Raw genomic sequence first — 22,398 nt, 5'->3', positions numbered from 1 at the left:
AGCTATTACATCCCGCCTTATCTTTGTCCTGGGGAGAGCGAGGCCGCGCCAACGCCTCCGGAGAAGACAAGAGGCCTCCAGGACAGGGGTACGGGCGGCACGGACCGGTGCGGGCGACGGAGCCCGGGGCCAGCAGCCTGGCTGCGCGAGGACAGAGCCCCAGTCTCGGGACGCGCGTGCGCAGCCTCGAGCGCCGCCGCCGGCGCGGAGACGAGATGGCCGCCCTCCGGGTTACTAGAGAGGCCGTGGAGTCGAGATGGCGGCCCTCCGGGTTCCTAGAGAGGCCGCGGAGGGCGGTGCGCGTGCGCGAGACGAGGGCGGTGGCGCAGTGGGAGCGGCGGGGGTGCGGCGGCGGAAGGAGCTCTGAGGGACGGTTTGGCGAGTAGGTAGTGAGCGGCCTCGAGACGCGGGGCAGCGGGCGAGCGGGGTCTCGAGGCCGTGGCCGGGGCGCCGGGAAGCGCGGGCCCGGGGCGGGAATGTGAGCGCAGGCTGTGCGTGTGGCCTCGTCCACCAGGCGTGGAAGTCGCCCTGGTTCCTGCTGGGCAAGTCCACCTGCCCAGTGGCAAAGTCTGGAGTGGGCGATGGGTTCGTTTCCGCGAGCGAACCAGGAATCGGACGCCCCAGGGTCTGGACAGATGGCTCAGCGGTTGCAAGTGCTGGTGCAAAGCCTGCCAGCCCGGGTTCGATTCCTCGGGACACAGCTAGAGCCGGGTGCACAAAGTGGCGTGTGCCTGTGGAGTTTGCTTGCAGTGGCAGGAGGCCTTTGGTGCACACGTACTGAATTTCTGCTGGCCTCCTCCCCTCTCGTTCGTTCCATATTTTTAAGGAAAAAAATTCGTGTGTGTGTGTGTGTGTGTGTATGTATATAATTTATTTCTAAGCCGGGTGTAGTGGTGCACACCTTTAATTCCAGGCCGAGGTAGGAGGATCGCCGTGAGTTCGAGGCCAGCCTGAGACTACATAGTAAATTCCAGGTCAGCCTGGGCTAGAGCGAGATCCTGCCTCGATAAAAAGAAAGAATTAATGAATGAATGAATTGTAGTGAAAGTAACAGATTTGATTGCAAGCATAAAGTTTCCTCTAGATGGAAGGGGTCCAGAGCTGAAGAGTTCATCCCAGTGAGCTCTAAGACTGCTCTTTCCTCCCCCTTCATGCTACTGAGGAACTGAGATTCTGTTTGCCCCGTTGGCCTTCCTGAAGATTGATATAATGCCTCAGCTTTTTGCTCTTTCTGTATTTGTAGTTGTTGCATAAATAGAATGTGTCAAAAGCCCAGTGACTGTTCCCTGTCTGCCTGTGTCCCACTAACTCCTATCATTTGCCCTCTCAGGAAATGTCAGACTTCTGAGGGATAAAGGTGCTCAAACTTCTTCAGGCTGACAGGGAACGAGGAAGGAGCTGTCTGGAGAGAAAGGTTTTAATGGGTCAGGGAGTGCAGGGAAGTCCTAATGGGTCAGGAGGTGCCCAAGGACCAAAGGACTGCTGCAGAAGCTTCAAAGAATTGTCATAGTCTGTTCCATCTGGACCACCATCTGAAGTTTGAAAGCCCTCCAATCTTTGGTTAAGTTTATGAGACACCTTAGGATACAAGGGCCAAAAATTAATAATAAAATAAAAGCAGGGAGGTTGGGGAGAAGCCAGGAGAAGATGGTAGGAAGCCAAGTTTTGATTTGACATAATTTGGATACACACACCCTGAAAGACAGACTGGTCATGCAACCATTTGGCCTTTGGAGTATTACCTGAGCCCAGGTCTCTACTTGCTGAGATGTGTTGACATACATGCAACAGTGCCCCTGAGGACAGCACACATGACCTTTTGGTAATATTCAGGCTGACACCTGAGTTCAGAGAAGCTTGAAGGTCTTTGAAGTTACTACCCAGTTCAAGGGCTGTCTAGACTGTGGAGGCAGTAACATTGTTTGACCAGTGTTAGCAACAATCTCATAAGTGAGTCCTCCCAGAACTGCCAGTGCAGTGATACTCTAAGTGTCCGAAAATCACTGAAGACAGACCCTGAACTCAAACAGTATGTAAAAGCACAGAGCTTTTATTCTGCAGAATCATCCAGCCTGCGGGGGTCAACCATTCATACAAAATGGTTACCCCACTAGCACACAGGCCCCTTTTAAGCACAACTAGGGGCATCTGAGGCGGGGTTAGGTAATCCTTTAAAATGATTGGCTAGGCAGGCAGCAGTTACAGTTATACGTCTTTGATTGTTGGGGGGAAAGGGACAAGTCTGGGCATGTTTGGACATGTCTCCAGGAACTGACTCATTCCCTGGGCAGCTGTCCTCTCTGGTCACATGTCAGGGTCACTGTTGATTAACAGCCCACCCTTTCCCAGAAGTCTTGCCTACCTCTCCAGGAAACTGAAACTTGGGCCTAGTTAGGGTGGCAATTTACTGAAGCCTATCATGGTGTCAGTTTGGTCCCTTCAGAACCACAGAAGAAATGCCTCCATGGGGTGCATAGCAGAGGAAATTATTTCTTAAGGGAACTTTTTCTGTAGTTTTTGTTTTTTGAGGTAGGGTCTTGCTCTAACCCAGGCTGACCTAGAATTCACTATGTATTTTCAGGGTGGTCTGAAACTGTCCTCCTACCTCTGCCTCCCAAGTGTTGGGATTAAAAAGACGTGCACCACCATGCCCGGCTCCTTTCTTACTTTTTTAGATTTTTATTTTTATTTTATTTTAAGAGAAAGAATGGACATGCCAGGGCCTCTGGCCACTGCAAACAAACCCCAGATGCATGTGCAACCTTGTGCACTTGGCTTACGTGGGTATTGAGGAGTTGAACCTGGGTCCTTTGGGTTTGAGGCAAGCACCTTAACTGCTAAGCAATCTTTCCAATCCTTGTTTGTTTTTTGAAGAAGGGTCTCATTCTAGCCCAGGGGGACCTGGAATTACCTGGGATTATGTAGGCTGCCATGCACACCTGGCATTTATTTGGGGATCCAAACTGGTTCTTGGGTGTGTATGGGAAATGCATTATCTGCTGACCTTTCTCTCCAGCCCCCTTTGTTGTTTCTGACCTTTATCAAAAGTCAGTGGGGGGCTGGAGAGATGGCTTAGTTGTTAAGGCACTTGCCTACAAAGTCTAAGGACCCGGATTCGATTCCCCAGTACCCATATAAACCAGATACATAAGGTGGTGCATGTATCTGGAGTTCGTTCTCAGTGGCTAGAGGTCCCGGAACACCCATTCTCTCCCTCCCTCCCTCTTCCCCCCTCTCAACTAAATAAATAAAATATTTTTTGTTTTATTTATTTATTTTTTAATTTTTATTAGCATTTTCCATGATTATTAAAAAAATCCCATGTTAATTCCCTCCCTACCCCCCACTTTCCCCTTTGAAATTCCATTCTCCATCATATTACTTCCCCATCTCAATCATTGTGCTTACATATGTACAATATCAACCTATTAATTACCCTCCTCCCTTCCTTTCTCTTCCCTTTATGTCTCCTTGTTAACTTACTGGCCTCTGCTACTAAGTATTTTCATTCTCACGCAGAAGCCCAATCATCTGTAGCTAGGATCCACATATGAGAGAGAACATGTGGCGCTTGGCTTTCTGGGCCTGGGTTACCTCACTTAGTATAATACTTTCCAGGTCCATCCATTTTTCTGCAAATTTCATAACTTCATTTTTCTTTACTGCTGAGTAGAACTCCATTGTATAAATGTGCCACATCTTCATTATCCACTCATCAGTTGAAGGACATCTAGGCTGGTTCCATTTCCCAGCTATTATAAATTGAGCAGCAATAAACATGGTTGAGCATGTACTTCTAAGGAAATGAGATGAGTCCTTCAGATATATACCTAGGAGTGCTATAGCTGGGTCATATGGTAGATCAATCTTTAGCTGTGTTAGGAACCTCCACACTGATTTCCACAATGGCTGGACCAGATTGCATTCCCACCAGCAGTGTAGAAGGGTTCCTCTTTTTCCACATCCCCACCAACATTTATGATCATTTGTTTTCATGATGGTGGCCAATCTGACAGGAGTGAGATGGAATCTCAATGTAGTTTTAATTTGCATTTCCCTGATGACTAGTGATGTAGAACATTTTTTTAGATGCTTATATGCCATTCTATTTCTTCCTTTGAGAATGCTCTATTTAGCTCCATAGCCCATTTTTTGATTGGCGTGTTTGATTCCTTATTATTTAACTTTTTGAGTTCTTTGTATATCCTAGATATTAATCCTCTATCAGATATATAGCTGGCAAAGATTTTTTCCCATTCTGTAGGTTGCCTCTTTGCTTTTTTCACAGTGTCCTTTGCAGTGCAAAATCTTTGTAATTTCATGAGGTCCCAGTGATTAATCTGTGATTTTATTGCCTGAGCAATTGGAGTTGTATTCAGAAAGTCTTTGCCAAGACCAATATGTTGAAGGGTTTCCCCTACTTTTTCCTCTAGCAGTTTCAGAGTTTCAGGTCTGATGTTAAGCTCTTTAATCCATTTGGACTTAATTCTTGTGCATGGCGAGAGAAAAGAATCTATTTTCATCCTTCTGCAGTTATATATCCAGTTTTCCCAACACCATTTGCTGAAGAGGCTGTCTTTGCTCCAATGAGTGTTTTGGGCATTTTTATCGAATATCAGGTGGCTATAGCTACTTGGGCTTACATCTGGTTCCTCTATTCTGTTCCACTGATTTACATGCCTGTTTTTGTGCCAGTACCACACTGTTTTTGTTACTATGGCTCTGTAGTATAGGTTAAAATCAGGTATGGTGATACCACCAGCCTTATTTTTGTTGCTCAGTATTATTTTAGATATTCGAGGTTTTTTGTGATTCCAAATGAATTTTTGGATTGTTTTTCTATTTCCAGGAAGAATGCTTTTGGAATTTTGATAGGGATTGCATTAAATGTGTAGATTGCTTTTGGTAAGATTGCCATTTTCACAATATTGATTCTTCCAATCCAGGAACAAGGGATGTTTCTCCACTTTCTAGTGTCTTCTGCAATTTCTCGCTTGAGTGTTTTAAAGTTCTCATTGTAGAGATTCTTTACTTCCTTGGTTAGGTTTATTCCAAGGTATTATTTTTTTGATGCAATTGTGAATGGGAATGATTCCCTGATTTCATCCTCTGTGTGTTTGTTGTTAGCATATATGAAGGCTACTGATTTCTGTGTATTTATTTTGTTTCCTGCTACATGGCTATAGGTTTTTATCAGCTCTGTTTGCTAGTAGAGTCTTTAGGGTCCTTTATGTATAAAATCATGTCATCTGCAAATAATGATAACTTGATCTCTTCCTTTCCAATTTATATCCCTTTTATGTGTGTCTCTTGCCTTATTGCTATGGCTAAGACTTCTAAAATTATATTAAATAAAAGTGGGGACAGTGGACACCCTTGTCTTGTTCCTGATTTTAGTGGAAAAGCTTCCAGTTTTTCCCCTTTTAGTAATATGTTGGCTGTAGGCTTGTCATAAATAGCTTTTATTATATTGAGACATGTTCCTTCTATTCCCAGTCTCTATAGGACTTTTATCATGAAGGGATGTTGGACTTTGTCAAATGCTTTCTCTGTGTCCAATGAGATGATCATGTGATTTTTGGCCTTCAACCCGTTTATATGATGTATTACATTTACAGATTTGCATATATTGAACCATCCCTGCATCTCTGGGATAAAGCCTACTTGGTCTGGGTGAATGATCTTTTTGATATACTCTTGTATTCTGTTTGCCAATATTTTGTTGAGAATTTTTGCATCTATGTTCATGAGGGAGATTGGTCTGTAATTTTCTTTTTTTTGTTCTATCTTTGCCTGGTTTTGGTATCAGGGTGATGCTGGCCTCATAGAAGGAGTTTGGTAGAATTCCTTCTTTTTCTATTTCCTGGAAAAGCTTAAGAAGCAATGGTGTTAGCTCTTCCTTAAAGATCTGGTAAAATTCAGCAGTGAATCCATCTGGGCCTGGGCTTTTTTTAGTTGGGAGATTGATAACTGTTTGGATCTCCATGTTTGTTATAGGTCTATTTAAGTGATTAATCTCATTTTGATTTAATTTAGGTAGGTCATATAAATCAAGGAAATCATCCATTTCTTCAGATTTTCATACTTTGTGGAGTATATGCTTTTATAGTATGTCCCTATGATTTTTTGAATTTCTCTGGAATCTGTTGTGATGTTACCTTGTTCATCTCTGATTTTATTTTTTTTAATTATTTATTTGTTTATTTGACAGTGACAGACACAGAGAGAAAGACAGATAGAGGGAGAGAGAGGGAATGGGCGCGCCAGGGCTTCCAGCCTCTGCAAACGAACTCCAGACGCGTGCGCCCCCTTGTGCATCTGGCTAACGTGGGACCTGGGGAACCGAGCCTCGAACCAGGGTCCTTCGGCTTCACAGGCAAGCGCTTAACCGCTAAGCCACCTCTCCAGCCCCTTTCTAATTTCTTAATATAGGCACTTAAGGCTATAAATTTACCTCTTAGAACTGCCTTCATTGTATCCCAGAGATTTTGATATGTTGTGTTCTCATTATCGTTTGACTCTATGAATTTTTTGATTTCCTTCTTGATTTCTTCATTGACCCATTCATCATTTAGTAGTGTATTGTTTAGTTTCCATGATTTTGTGTATGCTCTATAGCCTTTCTTTGCTACTGATTTGTAGTTTAATTCCATTGTGGTCAGATAGAATGCAAGGAATTATTTCAATTTTCCTGAATTTGTTAAGATTTGCTTTGTGTCCTAATATCTGGTCTATTTTAGAGAATGTTCCATGTGCTGCTGAAAAGAATGTATATTCTGCAGCCTTTGGATGAAATGTCCTGTATATATCTGTTAGGTCCATTCCTTCTATGACCTCATTTAGTCCAGATGCCTCTCTGTTTATTTTTTCCCGGGATGACCTGTCAATTGATGAGAGTGGGGTGTTAAAGTCACCCACCACCACTGTGTTTGGTGTTATCTGTGACCTTAGTTCTAATAGTGTTTGTTTGATGAATTTGGGAGCCCCCATGTTAGGTGCATATATGTTTAGGATTGTAATGTCCTCCTGTTGGAGTGTGCCTTAATCAATATAAAGTGACCTTCCTTATCTTTCTTGACTAATGTTGGACTAAAGTCTACCTTGTCAGATATTAGAATAGCAACCCCTGCTTGTTTTCTAGGTCCATTTGCTTGAAACACCGTTTTGCAACCTTTCACCCTAAGATAATGTCTATCCTTTGTAGAAAGGTGAGTTTCTTGGAGACAACAAATTGTAGGATCCTGCTTTTTAACCCAGTCTGCAAACCTATGTCTTTTTGTTGGGGCATTGAGGCCATTGATATTAAGAGATATTATTGAAAGGTGTGTATTTATGTTTGCCTTTTTTTGTGTGTGTGTGTGTGTGGTTCCGGTTCTACCTGTGTTCTCTTGTGTTAACTAGTATTTGAGTATTGCTTGTTTTTTCTAGGTTCCTTATATGTGTGCTTTTCCTTTTCTTCAGCATGGAGGATTCTATCAAGTATTTTCTGTAGAGCTGGTTTTGTCTTCAAATACTCCTTTAACCTGCTTTTGTCATGGAATGTCCTTATTTCTCCATCTGTTTGAATGGATAGCTTTGCAGGATAAAGTAACCTTGGTTGACAGTTGTTATCTTTCAGAACTTGGAATATATCACTCCAAGCCCTTCTGGCTTTTAAAGTTTGTGTTGAATAATCTGCTGTAATCCTGATGGGCTTGCTTTTGTAGGTAACTTGATTTTTCTCTCTAACTGCTTTCAATATTTTTTCTTTGGTTTGTGTGTTTGGAAGTTCGATTATAATATGGCGAGGAGAGGTTCTTTCCAGGTTTTGTCTGGATGGGGTTCTAAAGGCTTCCTGTATCTGCATTGGTACCTCTTTCCCAATTTGGGGGAAATTTTCTTCTATGATTTTGTTGAAGATGCCTACTATGCCTTTGGAGTGGAATTCTTCTACTATGCCCTGAATTCTTATATTTGATCTTTTCATACTGTCCTGAATATCTTGAAATTCCCACTCATACTTTTCTATAAGTTTGTCTTTTTCTTTGTTGGACTGTATTAGATCTGCCACCTTGTCTTCTAGCTTAGGTATTCTGTCCTCTCCTTCATCCATTCTACTGGTGAGATTTTTAAAAGTAATTTGGGCCAAGCATGGTGGCATACACCTTTAATCTCAGCACTTGGGAGGGAGAGGTAGAATGGCTGTGAGTTCAAGTCCACCCTGAGACTACATAGTGAATTCCAGGTCAGTCTGGGCTAGAGTGAGACCCTACCTTGATAAACCAAAAAAGGAAAAAGAAAAAGAAAGTCATTGGGACAAATAATAGGGGTTGAATTCACTACACGATTATGTGTCCCAGAGTACTAAGTTCTGGGTCCAACTTCCCCAAATGTGAAGAAACAAAGATTTGGATAGAGCCCAAATGAGTTTCTTCCTTGAATATTACTCATGTATGCCATGAGGCCACACAATCAAGAGGTGAATTGTAAAGGGGCAACTGGCTTAGTTAGTGTATATTCTGTGCTCTTCTCATTTCTTTGCAGCAAGGTTTTGTTATGTGGATAGGCTGACCTCAAACCTGCTTTGTACTCCAGGCTCACATTACAGTTGTCATACTTTAACTTCCCTAGTACTAAGGTTGTAGGTATATGCCTGGCCATATTTTCTTTCTACTAAGCCCTGCTGTTTCCTAAAGATGGTTTGATCATTTAAAAGCCATTGTTGTGCCGGGCGTGGTCATCCTGAGCTAGAAACAAAAAGGAAAAAGAGCCAGGTGTGGTGGCCCACACCTTTAATCCCAGCACTCGGGAGGCAGAGGTGGGAGGATCTCCCAGAATTAGAGGCCAGCCTGAGACTACATAGTGAATTCCAGGTCAGCCTGGACTAGAGTGAGACCCTACTCTGAAAAATCAAAAAGAAAAAAACAAAACATTGTTGTGATGAATCGCTGAAAGAAATACAAGAAATCAGTGAGATGATGGGTTAGAATTTTGGTCAGCTTTTTGTGTGTGTTTGCATATTGTGTCTGGGATGTGCAGAACAACCTCTGGTTGTGTGTCTCCACCCTCCAACCTTCATCTTATTTGAGTTAGGGTTGGTCTTTTTGTTGTTGTTGTTGTTGTTTTTGTTTTTTTTTTTGTTTTTGGTAGGGTCTCACTGGAGTCCAGGCTGACTTGGAATTCATAATGTAGTCTCAGGGTGGCATTGAACTCACTGTGATCCTTCTACCTCTGCCTCCTGAATGCTGAGATTAATGCATACACCACACCCGACTTGTTTTTGTTGTTTAGTTTAGTTTTGTATTGTTTTGAGAGCCATAGAGAGAAAGAGACAGAGGTAAAGAGAGAGAGATAGGAATGAGTGCACCAGGGCCTCCAGCCACTGCAAACCAACTCCAGATGCATGCACCACTTGTGCATCTGGCCTATGTGGCTACTGGGGAATTGAGCTTCGAACCAGGTCCTTAGGCTTCACAGACTAGTGCTTAACTGCAAAGCCATCTCCCCAGCCCTTTAGTTGTGTTATTGTTGTTGTTGAGGTAAGGTCTAGCTATAGCTGAGGCTTACCTGAATAGGGTCTTTCTCGTTTGCTGCGGCATATTTCAGGATAGCTGGCTTGCAAGCTTTTGGGAACCTTGCCTCTTCATCTCCCTTTAAAAAAAATTATTTATTTGAGAGAGAAAGAGGCAGATAGAATCGGCACACCAGAGCCTCCAGCTGCTGCAAATGAACTCCAGACACATGCACCACCTTGTGCATCTGGCTTATGTGGGTTCTGGAGAATCAAACCTGGGTCCTTTGGCTTTGTAATAAGTGCTTTAACAGTAAGTCATCTTTCCAGCCCTGACTTTTCTTTCTTTCTCTCTCTTTTCCTCTTTTTGAGATAGGACCTCACTCTACTTCAGGCTCACTACAACTTCACTATGTAGCCTCAGACTCAGAATGAACTACCTAGCTTAGCCTCCTGATTGCTGGGAGTAAAGGTGCGTGTCATCACACCTGCCTTGCGTGTGTGTGTGTGTGTGTGTGTGTATTACATGGAGAGACGATAAGATCTCATGTAACCCAGGATGGCCTCAACTCACTATGTAATCTAGGCAGGCACATTGATGACCTCATAAAAATCAGAGATTTCCCTAGTCAGCATTTTCTTTTTTATCTTTGAATTATTTGAGATATTTTAAAGTGATGTAATAAAATCTTATCTGATATTTAAGAGATGACTTGAGCAATTTTGTACTGGTCTTTGTGGGCTTTTCAGTCTCTGTTCTCAGCCTATGTACATGGACTTGATCATTATCAATGGATCATAACTCTTCAAATCAAGTGGACTGATTTAGGCTGTTTTTTTCCACATTATTGTCATTTTCAGAATGATTTAGTTATTCTAATTCTTATGCCTTTCCATATAAATTTTAGTGTTAATGTTTATACTTTAGATATCTCCTCCTGCATTTTTTTTCCTTTGTGGTACTGGATATCAAACCCAGGGCATTGGGCTTGCTAGGTAATTACTATGCCACTAACTTACATCTCAGGATTTTCCCCTTTCTTCCATCTTCTCGAGATTTTGATGGTACTTGCATCATCTATATATCAACTTGGGGAGAATTGATGGCTTTATATCTTTTTTTTTTTTTTCTTTTTTGGTTTTTCGAGGTAGAGCCTCACTCCAGCCCAGGCTGACCTAGAATTCACTGTGGAGTCTCAGGGTGACCTCAAACTCATGGCAATCCTCCTACCTCTGTCTCCCAAGTGCTGGGATTAAAGGCGTGCACCACCATGCCCGTCTTAAGTATGCAAATATTTGAATAAGGCATATCTGTCCATTTATTCTTTTTTAATATTTTATTTATTTGGGAGAGAGAGAGGGAAAGAGGAAGATGAGAGAGAATGGGTGCAGCAGGGCCTCCAGCCACTACAAACGAACTCCAGAAGCATGTGCCACCTTTTATATCTGGCTTACATGGGTTTTGGGAAATCAGAACTAAGTCCTTAGGCTTCTCAGTCAAGTGCGTTAACTTCTAAGCTATCTCTTCAGCACCCATTTATTCTTTTTTAATACATTATTTATTTGTAAGCAAAGAGAGAGAATGGATATACCAAGGATCCTTGGCATTGTAAGGGAACTCCAGATACATATAATACTTTGTGCATCTGTATCTACATGGGCACTGGGGAATTGAACCTGAGCTGCCAAGCTTCTCAAGCAAGTGCTTGGCAATCTTCTCAGCCCCATTTATTCTTCCCCTTCGCCTTTGGTTTTTCGAGGTAGAGTCTCACTCTAGCCCAGACTGACCTGGAATTCACTCTGTATTCTCAGGGTGGCCTTGAACTCATGGTGATCCTCCTACCTCTGCCTCCCAAGTGCTGAGATTAAAGGTGTGTGCCACCGTGCCCAGCTTCCATTTTATTCTTTGTTTGTTTTTGTTTTTCGAAGGAAGGTCTCATTCTAGCTCAGACTCATCTAGAACTAACTATGTAGTCTCAAGGTGTCCCTGAATTCTCCTACTTCTACCTCCCAAGTGTTAGGACTAAAGGCGTGTGCCACCACACCTGGCTCAACCACTTACTTCTTGTTGTTGTTTTTCCTCAGCATGTTTTACTATATTCAGAGATATTTTCTTAGCATACCTCAATAGTTCTCTAACTATAATCTACTTACTCCATATGGGTAAATCTCACATGTGAAGTGCTCATCTACACTTGTGCCTTCATCTATCTCCTCCTGAACAGAAATGTTGTCTCATTCCCTTTCCAGTGACTTGCGGTGACCCAGCAATGGTTTGCACACTGTGGTCTTGAGAAGATGCTTGCAAGAACCCAGAAGTGACTCAGTGAAGGCAGTCAGCTTCTTTTGCATTTGGTAGGGTGGACACTAAACAGGAGTGATGCCTCCAGGCAGGTGGCATACTGTCAGACCAGCTCAGGCCCAGGCTTCAAGGGAGCGAAGGCGTCTTCGCACTGTGAAGAAAGAAGAGGAGGATGATAGCTCTACTTCATTGTGCACTGCTAGGCCACAGACACTCAACCGCCCTGGCCAAGAGCTGTTCCGCCAGCTCTTCAGACAGCTTCGCTACCATGAGTCTTCTGGGCCCCTAGAAACTCTGAACCGCCTCCGGGAACTCTGCCGCTGGTGGATGAGGCCTGATGTTCTCTCCAAGGAGCAGATCCTGGAGCTGCTGGTGCTGGAGCAGTTCCTGAGCATCCTGCCCGGGGAACTGCGGACCTGGGTGCAGCTCCATCACCCTGAGAGTGGTGAGGAGGCTGTGGCCCTGCTGGAGGAGCTACAGAGGGACCTTGATGGGACACCACAGAAGGTAAGTGGAGCCCAGTGAGTTCTGCCTGGATGGGTGGCCCTCTGAACTATGAGCTTGAGGAATGTGGGGGAAAAACCTCTCCTTGTCATTCTCGTGATGCCTTGGTGAGATAATCAAATTTGCTCCAGATTATACAGCTAGGCCTAAGTTTCAGTTTCCCGGACAGACAGGCAAGACTTCTGGGAAAAACCACAACAACAAATAATGGGCTGTTATTCAATAGTAACCCTGACATGTGGCCTGGGGCTGATAGCCACCCAGGGGTCTGAGTCAGTTCCTGCACTACCTTTGGACTATGACCAAAATCAGACTTGCCTGATATAGTGGGCTCCAGATCTGAGTCAGTTCCTGCAAAGTCTCTAAAGCATGTCTAAACATGCCCAAGATGGTAAAACCTGGGCCAGCCAATCAAAGGTATACAAATTTAACTGCTACTTGCTTAGCCAATCACATTAGAAGTTGACCTAACCCTCCTAAAATTACCCTAGCTGTGCTTAAAAGGGGCCTTTGTGCTCCTCTCAGGGTCGCCATTTTGTATGAATGGTTGATGCCCGCATGCTGGCTGATTCTGCAGAATAAACGCTCTTTGCTTTTACATACTATTTAAGTCCAGGGTCTTTCTTTTTTAAATATTCTTTGTTCATTTTTATTTATTTATTTGAGAGTGACAGAGAGAGGGAGAGAGAGACACAGATAGAGAGAGAATGAGCGCGCCAGGGCTTCCAGCCACTGCAAACGAACTCCAGATGCATGCACCCCCTTGTGCATCTGGCTAACGTGGGTCCTGGGGAATCGAGTCTCGAACCGGGGTCCTTAGGCTTCACAGGCAAGGGCTTAACCACTAAGCCATCTCTCCAGCCCTCCAGGGTCTTTCTTTAGCAATTCTTAGACTCTTACATTGGCAGCTGAGAACTGGACCCTGAGTTATGGACCCTTTAGCAAAGAGCCCCTCCCACTTTACCTAGGAAGATCAGTGTATTAAAAAATCTGTCTCCACATACTGCCTGATTTGGTTTGAGAGTGGCCATATCCCTATAAAAGTAGTGGGGCCAAGACTCGTTGCTTCTGAGTGGGGGAGCACAAAAGAATAGGCTGCATGTCTGCCTTCTCACATACTTTCTGAGCTTCTCTATGTGGTATGGGTGGGAAGGGTAGACACAAAGCACTGGGACCCATCCTTGGGCTGGAAAATGACCTCATTCTACAACCACAGTGTCCTTAGTCATCTCACTATACCTTTGGGGGTTTATTGATTAAGAAGGAACTGGAGGGATGGCTACTGGTTAAGGCGCTTGCCAGCAAAACCAAAGGACGCAGGTTCAATTTCCCCAGGACCCTCATAAGCCAGTTGCACAAAGTGGCACATGCATCTAGATTTCCTTTGCAGTGGCTGGCAAAGCCAAAGAACTCAGGTTCAATTCCCTAGGACCCTCATAAGCCAGATGCACAAAGTAGTACATGCCTCTGGAATTCCTTTGCAGTGGCTGGAAGCCCTGGCACACCCATTCTCTCTCTCTCTCTCTCTCTCTCTCTCTCTCTCTCTCTCTCTCTCTCTCTCTCTCTTTTTCTCTAATAAATAAAATATGTTTAAAAATTTGACATTCTTGTCCTCTAAATTTATTATGAACATCAAAACAAGAACTTTTTAAAACAATACTTTATTTATTCATTTATTTGAGAGAGATAGGGAGACAGAAAGAAACAGGTATAGAGAGAGAGAGAGAGAGAAACAAGTGGCCATGCCAGGACCTTCAGCCACTGCAAATGAACAAACTACAGACACATGTGCCCCCTTGTACATCTGGCTTATGTGGGTCCTGGGAAATGGAACTGTGGTCCTTAGGATTCGCAGGCAAACACTTAAACTCTAAGCCATTTCACCAGCCCAACAAGTTAACTTTTTATTTATTTATTTATTTATTTTTGGTTTTTTGAGGTAGGGTCTCAATTTAGCTCAGGCTGACCTGGAATTCACTATGTAGTCTCAGAGTGACCTCAAACTCATGGTGATCCTCCTACCTCTGCCTCCTGAGTGCTGGGATTAAAGGCATGCACCACTATACCCGGCTTAATGTTTAATTTGTTTGAGAGAGAGAAAGAGAGAAAGGGAAATAGGCAGATGGAATGGGTCTGCCAGAGCCTCCAGCTACTGCAGGTGAACTCCAGACACATGCACTAGCTTGTGCATCTAGTTTATGTGGGACCTAGGGCACTGAACTTGGGTCCTTTGACTTTTCAGGCAAGCACCTTAACCACTAAGCCATCTATCCAGCCCAATTTATTATTTTTTTAAATTTTATTTTGATTTCCAAGGTAGAGTCTCACTTTAGGCCCGACTGGTCTGGAATTCACTGTGTAATACCAGGGTGGCCTCAGACTCACAGGGATTCTCCTACCTCTGCCTCCTGAGTGCTGGGATTAAAGATGTGTGCCACCATGCCTAGCTCATCATGGTTTCTTAAATGAACCTCATGATTCACATTACCTCTCCAGTCATGTTGCTGTTTCATTCAAGTTTACAGTCTGAGAGCTGACCTCATCTGAAGTCACTCTGCAGGTCAGTGCTGAGAGCAGTGATCACAGTAGGGGATACTTCAATGTATCTCTGTTGTGAACCATTATCCATTTAACTCTTAGGCACTAGTTCCCTCTCAGTTCAGAGCTGTAAGTCAGGGCTGGGGGAGACATGACTGTGGCACCCAAGGACTGTGTTGTTACTGATTTGCCAAGGATATCCTTATGTTAAATAGGAATTTGTTTCCACTTGGACACTCTCTGGCCCAAGGACTTGGATGGCAACGGCCTCTCTGGTTTCTCCTTGGGTCTCCTCTGCCTGGAGGAAGTAATCAAAGGCCTGGTGGCCCATAAATCAGCTCCTGTCCTTCACAGATTGGCCATGGGGCCTTTTCTCTGAGTTGGATTTCTGATTCCTATGGGGATCCTCTCACAACATTTTTTTCTCTCCAGGATCCACGCCTTGCTCAGAGCCTAGATGTGCATTGGATGGGGACAGGAGCCTTGCAGTCTGCACAGATATGGCCCTCTTCTTCACCTCTCAAGAGTGGCTCTGCTCTTGGGGACCACCTGGAACCTCCCCATGCAGTAGGAGTGTATGACTTCCTGGCTGGGCAATCTGGTAATGACTTCCTATCTCTCTGAGACCTTAGACTTAATGCCACACCTTATACCTTACATATTTCTGTCTTCTTGTCAGCCCGCATTCTGTCACAAGAATCTTGTCCTTAGCCCTGTGTTCTGTCGAGCCCCTCTGTGACTCTTAGTTTCTCTTTCCACTGCACTTGTACTCCTCCCTTCCTGGCTCACAGCAGACACTGAAGACACATCCTATGGGTGTTGAATAGCAATCTACCTGCTTGTCAGTCCAGGAGTCATCTAGGAGTGGGGAGAGAGGGCTTCTCGGGTGTCCAGAGCTGAGTAGCTCTCTCACGGCTCTTTGTTATCCTTCAGATCCTTTTGCCGCCCAGATGCCTTGCCCTTTGCAGAGAGAGGGGAGCACAGACAAGCAAGTTACCTCTGCCAGGTCCTTGACAGCCCAGCCCCAGGTGAGTCCCAAGGTCTTCAGACCTTCTCAAAGAAGTCTCAGCACTGGGACCAGTAGATAGTTAGCCCCTTATCATGGGTCTCTTGATCATTTCCCTCATTTCTACAGACGAAATATCCTGCTTAAACCCAGAGCTCTGCTGGATAATGCCTTTTATTTTGCTACATTAATAAAGAGCTTACTCTGTGCCTTGCCATTCTGAATTTCTCCTGTTGTTGTTGTATGCTTGTTTTAGGAAGCTTTGACTTTCAAGGACGTGGAGGTGACCTTCTCTCAAGATGAGTGGGTCTTCTTGGACTCAGTTCAGCGCAACCTATACCGGGATGTGATGCTGGAAAGTTATGGGCACATAGCTTCTCTGAGTAAGTCAGCACCATACCTAGTTACCTTTACTTCTGCCTTCTTGGTTTTTATTGTGATGTATAGGCTTGGATCCTAGCTCGGTAACTACTCACCAGTTCACTTAACCAGTTACCCATGTTGTTGTTTGTGTTGGTGCAAGAAACAGTCATCCTGAAGCCACTAATGGGAGGAAAGGATTTATTACAGCTTAAAGTCACCAGGGGAAGCATCATGACAACAGAAGGAGTGCAGAGCAGAGGCTGGGCATCGCTTCTTGCCATAGCAGCTGGTGGCCAACAGTAAAAGAGAGCTGGGTTCTGGCAAAGTGGAGGCTGGGCTATGACACTCATAAGCCCACCCCTAGCCACCCACCTCCTCCAGAAAAGCTTCACCTCCCACAATTCCACCAGGTGGGGACTAAGTATTGAACACACAAATGTTTATGGGGGACATCTGATTCCAATAACCACACTTCACAATCCATCTTTAGAAAACTGGGATATCTATACGTGTCATGCAGGGCTCTGGTAGAGGCTATGGATCTTTCATGTTCCATTTAGGCATTCAGAAAATGTTGGCTGATAGCCGGACGTGGTGGCGCACGCCTTTAATCCCAATACTCAGGAGGCAGAGGTAGGAGGGTTGCCTTGAGTTCGAGGGCACCCTGAGACTCCATAGTGAATTCCAAGTCAGCCTGGGCTACGGTGAGACCCTACCTCGAAAAACAGAAGAAAAAAAAAGAAAGAAAATGTTGGCTGATATAACTTAAGTAGTTGCCCTGGCCAGCGGGGAGTTGAACAAGGACTCGAGGAGAAGCTAACCTCAGTGAAAAAAGGCAAACAGACACAAGAAGGAGAACATGCTAGGTGTTTGTCAAGGCCTCGAATGTTTATTCTTACATGTAAGTTTATATAAGGTTATAGGGGGAAACGGACGTGGTCAGGGCAAAGAGTTGTAGGGGGAAGGGGACATGGTCAGGGCAAGGAGTTGTAGGGGGAAGGGGACATGGTCAGGGCAAGGAGTTGTAGGGGGAAGGGGACGTAGTTAGGGCAAAGATCACAGAGTTACTGGTTAAACCACGATGTCTTTGTTTCTTTATCAGCTACCGGCAGGATGGGGAAGTGTTCAGCCAGGTGTATGATCCCATTGTTTCTGGTAGTTGAATCTTAGGTGAGGAAGTAGAAACTTAACTTGCTATGTGGCAGTCTTTGTTTCTGGTAGTTGAGTATTAGGTGAGGAAGTAGAAACTTAACTTGCTATATGGCAGTTTCTGTTAACATGGCCGAGGTTTGGTTCATAGCTCCCAACAAGTAGTGATGTGGTTCTGACTTTGGGAGAATCTTTGCAGTCCTTTTGCCATCATTTTTCTTAGTCTTTTCTCTGTCTACTCAGAGCTATCAAAAATGGCTGTCTGGGGCTGGAGACATGGCTTAGCGGTTAAGGTACTTGCCTACAGAGCCTAAGATTCCAGGTTCAATTATCTAGGTCCCATGTAAGCTAGATACATACGATAGCACATGCATCTGAGGTTCGTTTACAGTGGCTGGAGGCCCTGGCACACCCAGATTCATTCTCTCTCTCTCTCTCTCTCTCTCTCTCTCTTTCTTTCTCTCTCTCTCTCTCTCTCTCTCTCTCTTTCTTTCTCTCTCTCTCTCCTCTCTCTCAAATAAATAAAAAAAAAGTATTTTTAAAAAGAAGAAGAAATGGCTCTCTGGAGGAGGGAATGATGGCACATACCTTTAATCCCAGCACTCAGGAGGCAGAGGTAGGAGGATCACTATGAATTAAGCCAACATGGCACTACATAGAAAATTCCACTTAGTCTGGGCTAGGTGAGAACCTACTTCGTTAAAAGAGTCAGAAAGAAATGACACTCTGCCCTCTTTGCCTTACTTTTTACACCTTCCTTCCTTCCTGGCCTTCCCTCCTCCCTAGCAGACCTGGTGACTGAAGAAGCTAGAGAACAGTTCTGTGTAGCTCATGTTCATCTTGCTTCCCTTCTTTCCTGCAGTGGGACCATCTTCCAAACCTGCTGTGATCTCCTGGCTGGAAGCAAGGGAGCCATGGGTCCAGACTGTCCATGCAGTTCAGCCTAGCAGTGATCTGTGGACTATCCCTGCAGGTGATTTCCAGACCCCCTCCAGGCCCTGCTCCTCCTGCATCTACTTTTCCCTTTCATGTGTCCAGCTATATCCCTTGGGACTTAACTCCTTTTTTGCTAGGCATTGCTTAGGGTTATTGGTTTCCTGTGGCTGTTCTTCCTGACTGGTCTATGACAGGCCTTTTTTTCCAACCCTGTCTGTCCCCCAGCAGCCCTCATCACAATACTTGTTCATCACAGGGCATTCTTGGTCCTCTTTTCCACTTTTGGAGCATCTGCACCTCCCTGACTCTCCTGTGCTGCTTCCCCCATCCTGCTCTTAGGAGCCTGCATGTCTCTACTGTTCATCTTCAGAGTTTATTCTTCCTTCTGTGATAGCCTTGCTGTCCAGTGCTTTCAGCCAGGCCCTTCTTAGAGCCCCACCTCTTGGTGTTTGTGGCCCTTTGTACAGTGCTGCTTCTCCTACTTTGATATTAGTGCTTATCTCCTCAACCCTCTTTATGGTCCTGCTGGATATGATTTCTGTGTCACTGTCAGCTGTGCCCTTCTTGCACGGACCTCCCTGTTTGAATTCTCTTTCACAGTTTGCATTGTCCTAGACTTGGGTGAAGGGTTTGTTTAGCACTAATATTCTTGCTACTAAGGGTTAAAGCTCTTTACAGCTCCTAGTTGCTTTGTCAAGTTCCAAGTGTGGAAAAGAGTACCTTTCTTTTGTTTTGTTTTTTATTTGTATTTATTTACTTGAGAGAGACAGAGGAGAAGTAAGTAGAGAGAGAGAGAGAGAGAGAGAAAGAGAATGTGCCAGGGCTCCCAGCCACTGCAAACAAACTTCAGATGCATGCGCTACATTGTGCATCTTGTTGACATGAGTCCTGGGGTATGGAACCTGGGTCCTTTGGCTTTGCAGGCCAGTGCTTTGTCTGCTAAGCCATCTCTCCAGCCTTCTTTTCTTTTGATTTCTGTCAGGAGGTGAGCCCCAGATTTGGACAAGCAAGGTCATCTTAGAACAAAACCCTTTGAAATGTACAGAAACCTTCACTGTGCCACCTGTATGTCCTGCAACATGTGTTTATGAGGGAACCAGGCTCAGAACATCTTTTGGACCAAACAGTAGTCTACAGAAGCACTGTGGCAGCCCGAGAGAAGTGAGAGTTAAGAAAGAAGAGATTGATTTCAATGACATGACAGAAAAAGAACCTGAAGTGACAGGAAGAAGTAATATTGTTGATCTAAAACATGGTACGTATGTGAGAGTTTCCATGAAAAAGCAATCCCTTAAACATGGCTGTGGCAGACACTTCAGAAAAAGTTCACACCATTATGACCACAAGAAGTCTGGGAAAGGGCCCCCACACACAGTCGAAGGGCTTGGAATACATCAGAGAATTCATACCGGCTTGAGAGGGAGTGAAAAGGACACTTGTGGAAAGGGCTTCATCCTCAATTCGCATCACCAACAGGAACAGAATTTTCATCCTGTGGGGAAGTACTGTTGTCGTGACTGTGGAAGGACCTTCAGTAAGAGTTCCCATCTTGCCTATCATCAGAGGATTCATACTCAGGAGAGGCCATTTAAATGTAAGGTGTGTCAGAAAGCCTTCAAATGGAACTCAAACTGTTTGCGACATGAGAAAATTCACACTGGAGTGAAACCTTATAAATGCAGTTTATGTGAGAAAGCTTTTCAGCGTCTATCAGCCTACCGCCTGCACCAGGAAACCCATGCTGGACAGAAAATTGAATCAAATCAGTATGAAGAATCTCTCACTCACAGCTCAGTGCTTGATCATCATTTGGAGGAGCAGAACGAGCAGAAGCTCTTTGATTGCAGCCAGTGTAGGAAATCCTTCCACTGTAAATCCTATGTTCTTGAACATCAAAGGATCCACACACAGGAGAAACCTTATAAATGCACCAAGTGTAGGAAAACATTTCGGTGGAAGTCAAACTTTAATCGCCATGTGAAGCTGCACAAGACGGGAGAGTTTCGTGAAGAAGACAGATGTCCAGACAACTTCAGGAAAAAGAAGCGCAGTCAGCCCCAGGTTGTCTCTTCTGTACGGAAAACTCTTCAGTGTCATCAGTGTGGGAAAACTTTTGCTTATAAGAAAACCCTCATTGAACACCAGAGAATTCACACAGGCGAGAAACCGTACTGGTGTAGTGAGTGTGGGAAAAGATTTACCTACAGGTCAGCCTTTATTGTTCATAAGAAGAAGCATGCCATTAAAAGAAAACCTGAGAATGGCCCATCTTTCAGTCAAGACACCGTGCTCCAAGTTCCTCAAAACAGTGACACTACAAAGGGTCCTCTCATATGCAGCCAGTGTGGCAAAGCCTTCCGTAACCACTCACTCCTTCTCATGCATCAAAGAGTTCACACTAGAGAAAAGCCCTTTAAGTGCTGGGAGTGTGGGAAAGTTTTTCGATGGAGTTCTAATCTCTACCGACACCAGCGGCTGCACTCTTGGCGCCATCATTGTAAGAAATCTTTGCCACAGCAATATGGGTACCGTAAAAGTGAAGAGACTCCAAATCCAGAGTCAAAAGTCCTCACTAAGGATAAGCCCTTTCGGTGTGAAGAGTGCGGGAAAACCTTTACACGTAAACGAAGTCTATTAGATCACAAGGGAATACACAGTGGTGAGAAGCGCTTTAAGTGCAATGTGTGTGGAAAATCTTTTGATAGAAATTATCTTCTTGTTAGTCACCAGAGTGTACACACTGTAGAGCGACCTTTTAAATGTCAGTTGTGTGGTGAAGATTTTGATGGGTTATATGGCCTTTCTGTTCATCAGAGAAAACATACCAAGATACTGCAGTCAGAATTCTGTCTTCCTGACTTATCTTCCTCCCAGGATTCAATCATGAATGTTCAAGAATTAAAACCAAGTGTAGAGAATCCCCTTGAAGTCTATGAGGAGCCTTCAGGCCAGCGTTCTGTGTTCACTGGACTCCAGAATGTACGCTCTAAGAAAAAGTGCTACAGATGTAGTCTTTGTGGGAAAAGTTTTGGGAAGCGTTCACAACTCATTAGCCACAATAGATTTCACACAAGAGAGAAGCCTTTCAGTTGTAGAGTATGTGGGAAGGACTTTAGGTGGGCTTCCAATTTTGCTCGACATAAGAAAAACCACATTTGGGCTGGAGAGATGGCTTAGTGATTAAGGCACTTGCCTATGAAGCCTAAGATCCCAGGTCAATTTTCCAGTACCCATATAAACCATATGTACAAGGTGGCCCATGCATCTGGAATTCGTTTGCAGTAGCTGGAGGCCCTAATGGGCCCATTCTTTATCTGCCTCTTTCTGCATCTTGCAAATAAATAAAGTACTTAGGAAGAGAAAGAGAGAGAAACCACATTTAACACAAGCATGGCAGCCAGGCATGTCTGAACACACTTTTTTTGGGGGGGGGTTTCAAGGTAGGGTCTCACTCTAATGCAGGCTGACCTGGAATTCACTGTGTAGTCTCAGGGTGGCCTCGAACTCTTGGCAATCCTACTTCTGCCTCCTGCATGCTGTGATTAAAGGCATGGGCCACCAAGCCCAGCCCGAACACATTTTAATCCCAGCATTCCGGAGGGTAAGGTAGGAGGATTGACAGAAAGGAGTTAAAGGCCAGCCTATAGCTACAAAGTGAGTTCCATTCAGTTGTTGCTAGTTTGAAACCATACCTCAATAAAGGAAAAAGCAAGCATGTGGCTTCTGGTGACAGTCGGTTGAAGAATGGTTCCTGGTTTTGTCATGCTAGGGAATTTTCATGGTCAGCACTATAGGGAAAACTTTCACAAGGTCTCAGCCCTTTCTGTATTGATTCTCTTGACTAGGAATCCTGATGATGTAAAAATTCAGAATGCCCGTCTCCCTGGTGCAAATTGAAGCTAAGAGTAGCAGCATGTTCCCTGCGGTCCTCTGAATGCTCAGGCTCCTAGCAGCCATCTTGGACAAGTCAACCACTCTTGGACAGGACATGTGAGGCCTGCCTACTAGTGTCTGTTGGGAAGGAGGCAGTTGGATCCTATATTCCTCTTTAGGTTTTGCCCATGATAGTGGCTATTCTGGTGACCTTAAAAGTGACAGCCCTTCTTTCTC

At 44.4% G+C, this 22,398-nt stretch overlaps 1 protein-coding gene across 3 annotated transcripts; it reads left to right on the top strand.

Annotated features, from left to right (window-relative positions):
• The first annotated feature begins 315 nt into the window (after positions 1 to 315).
• On the top strand, positions 316 to 21,810 carry LOC101613538 (zinc finger protein 445). 3 transcript variants are annotated; one of them, XM_045136926.1, is made up of 7 exons: positions 316 to 382; positions 11,741 to 12,299; positions 15,267 to 15,435; positions 15,768 to 15,862; positions 16,097 to 16,223; positions 18,215 to 18,325; positions 19,271 to 21,810. In XM_045136926.1, the coding sequence occupies exons 2-7, from the start codon at positions 11,871 to 11,873 to the stop codon at positions 21,463 to 21,465; spliced, it is 3,126 nt and encodes a 1,041-aa protein (XP_044992861.1). In that variant the 5' UTR covers positions 316 to 382; positions 11,741 to 11,870; the 3' UTR covers positions 21,466 to 21,810. The 3 variants fall into 3 exon arrangements, with proteins under 3 accessions (XP_044992861.1, XP_044992863.1, XP_044992862.1); XM_045136927.1 differs by lacking the exon at positions 316 to 382 and adding an exon at positions 9,865 to 9,962; XM_045136928.1 differs by lacking the exon at positions 18,215 to 18,325.
• The last annotated feature ends 588 nt before the right edge of the window (positions 21,811 to 22,398 follow it).

The sequence above is a fragment of the Jaculus jaculus genome, chromosome 17 (assembly GCF_020740685.1).
Source record: "Jaculus jaculus isolate mJacJac1 chromosome 17, mJacJac1.mat.Y.cur, whole genome shotgun sequence".
In the NCBI taxonomy this organism is placed as follows: Eukaryota; Metazoa; Chordata; class Mammalia; order Rodentia; family Dipodidae; genus Jaculus; species Jaculus jaculus.
The sequence above is the reverse complement of the archived record's forward strand: the minus strand, read 5'-3'. Positions and strand labels throughout refer to the sequence as shown.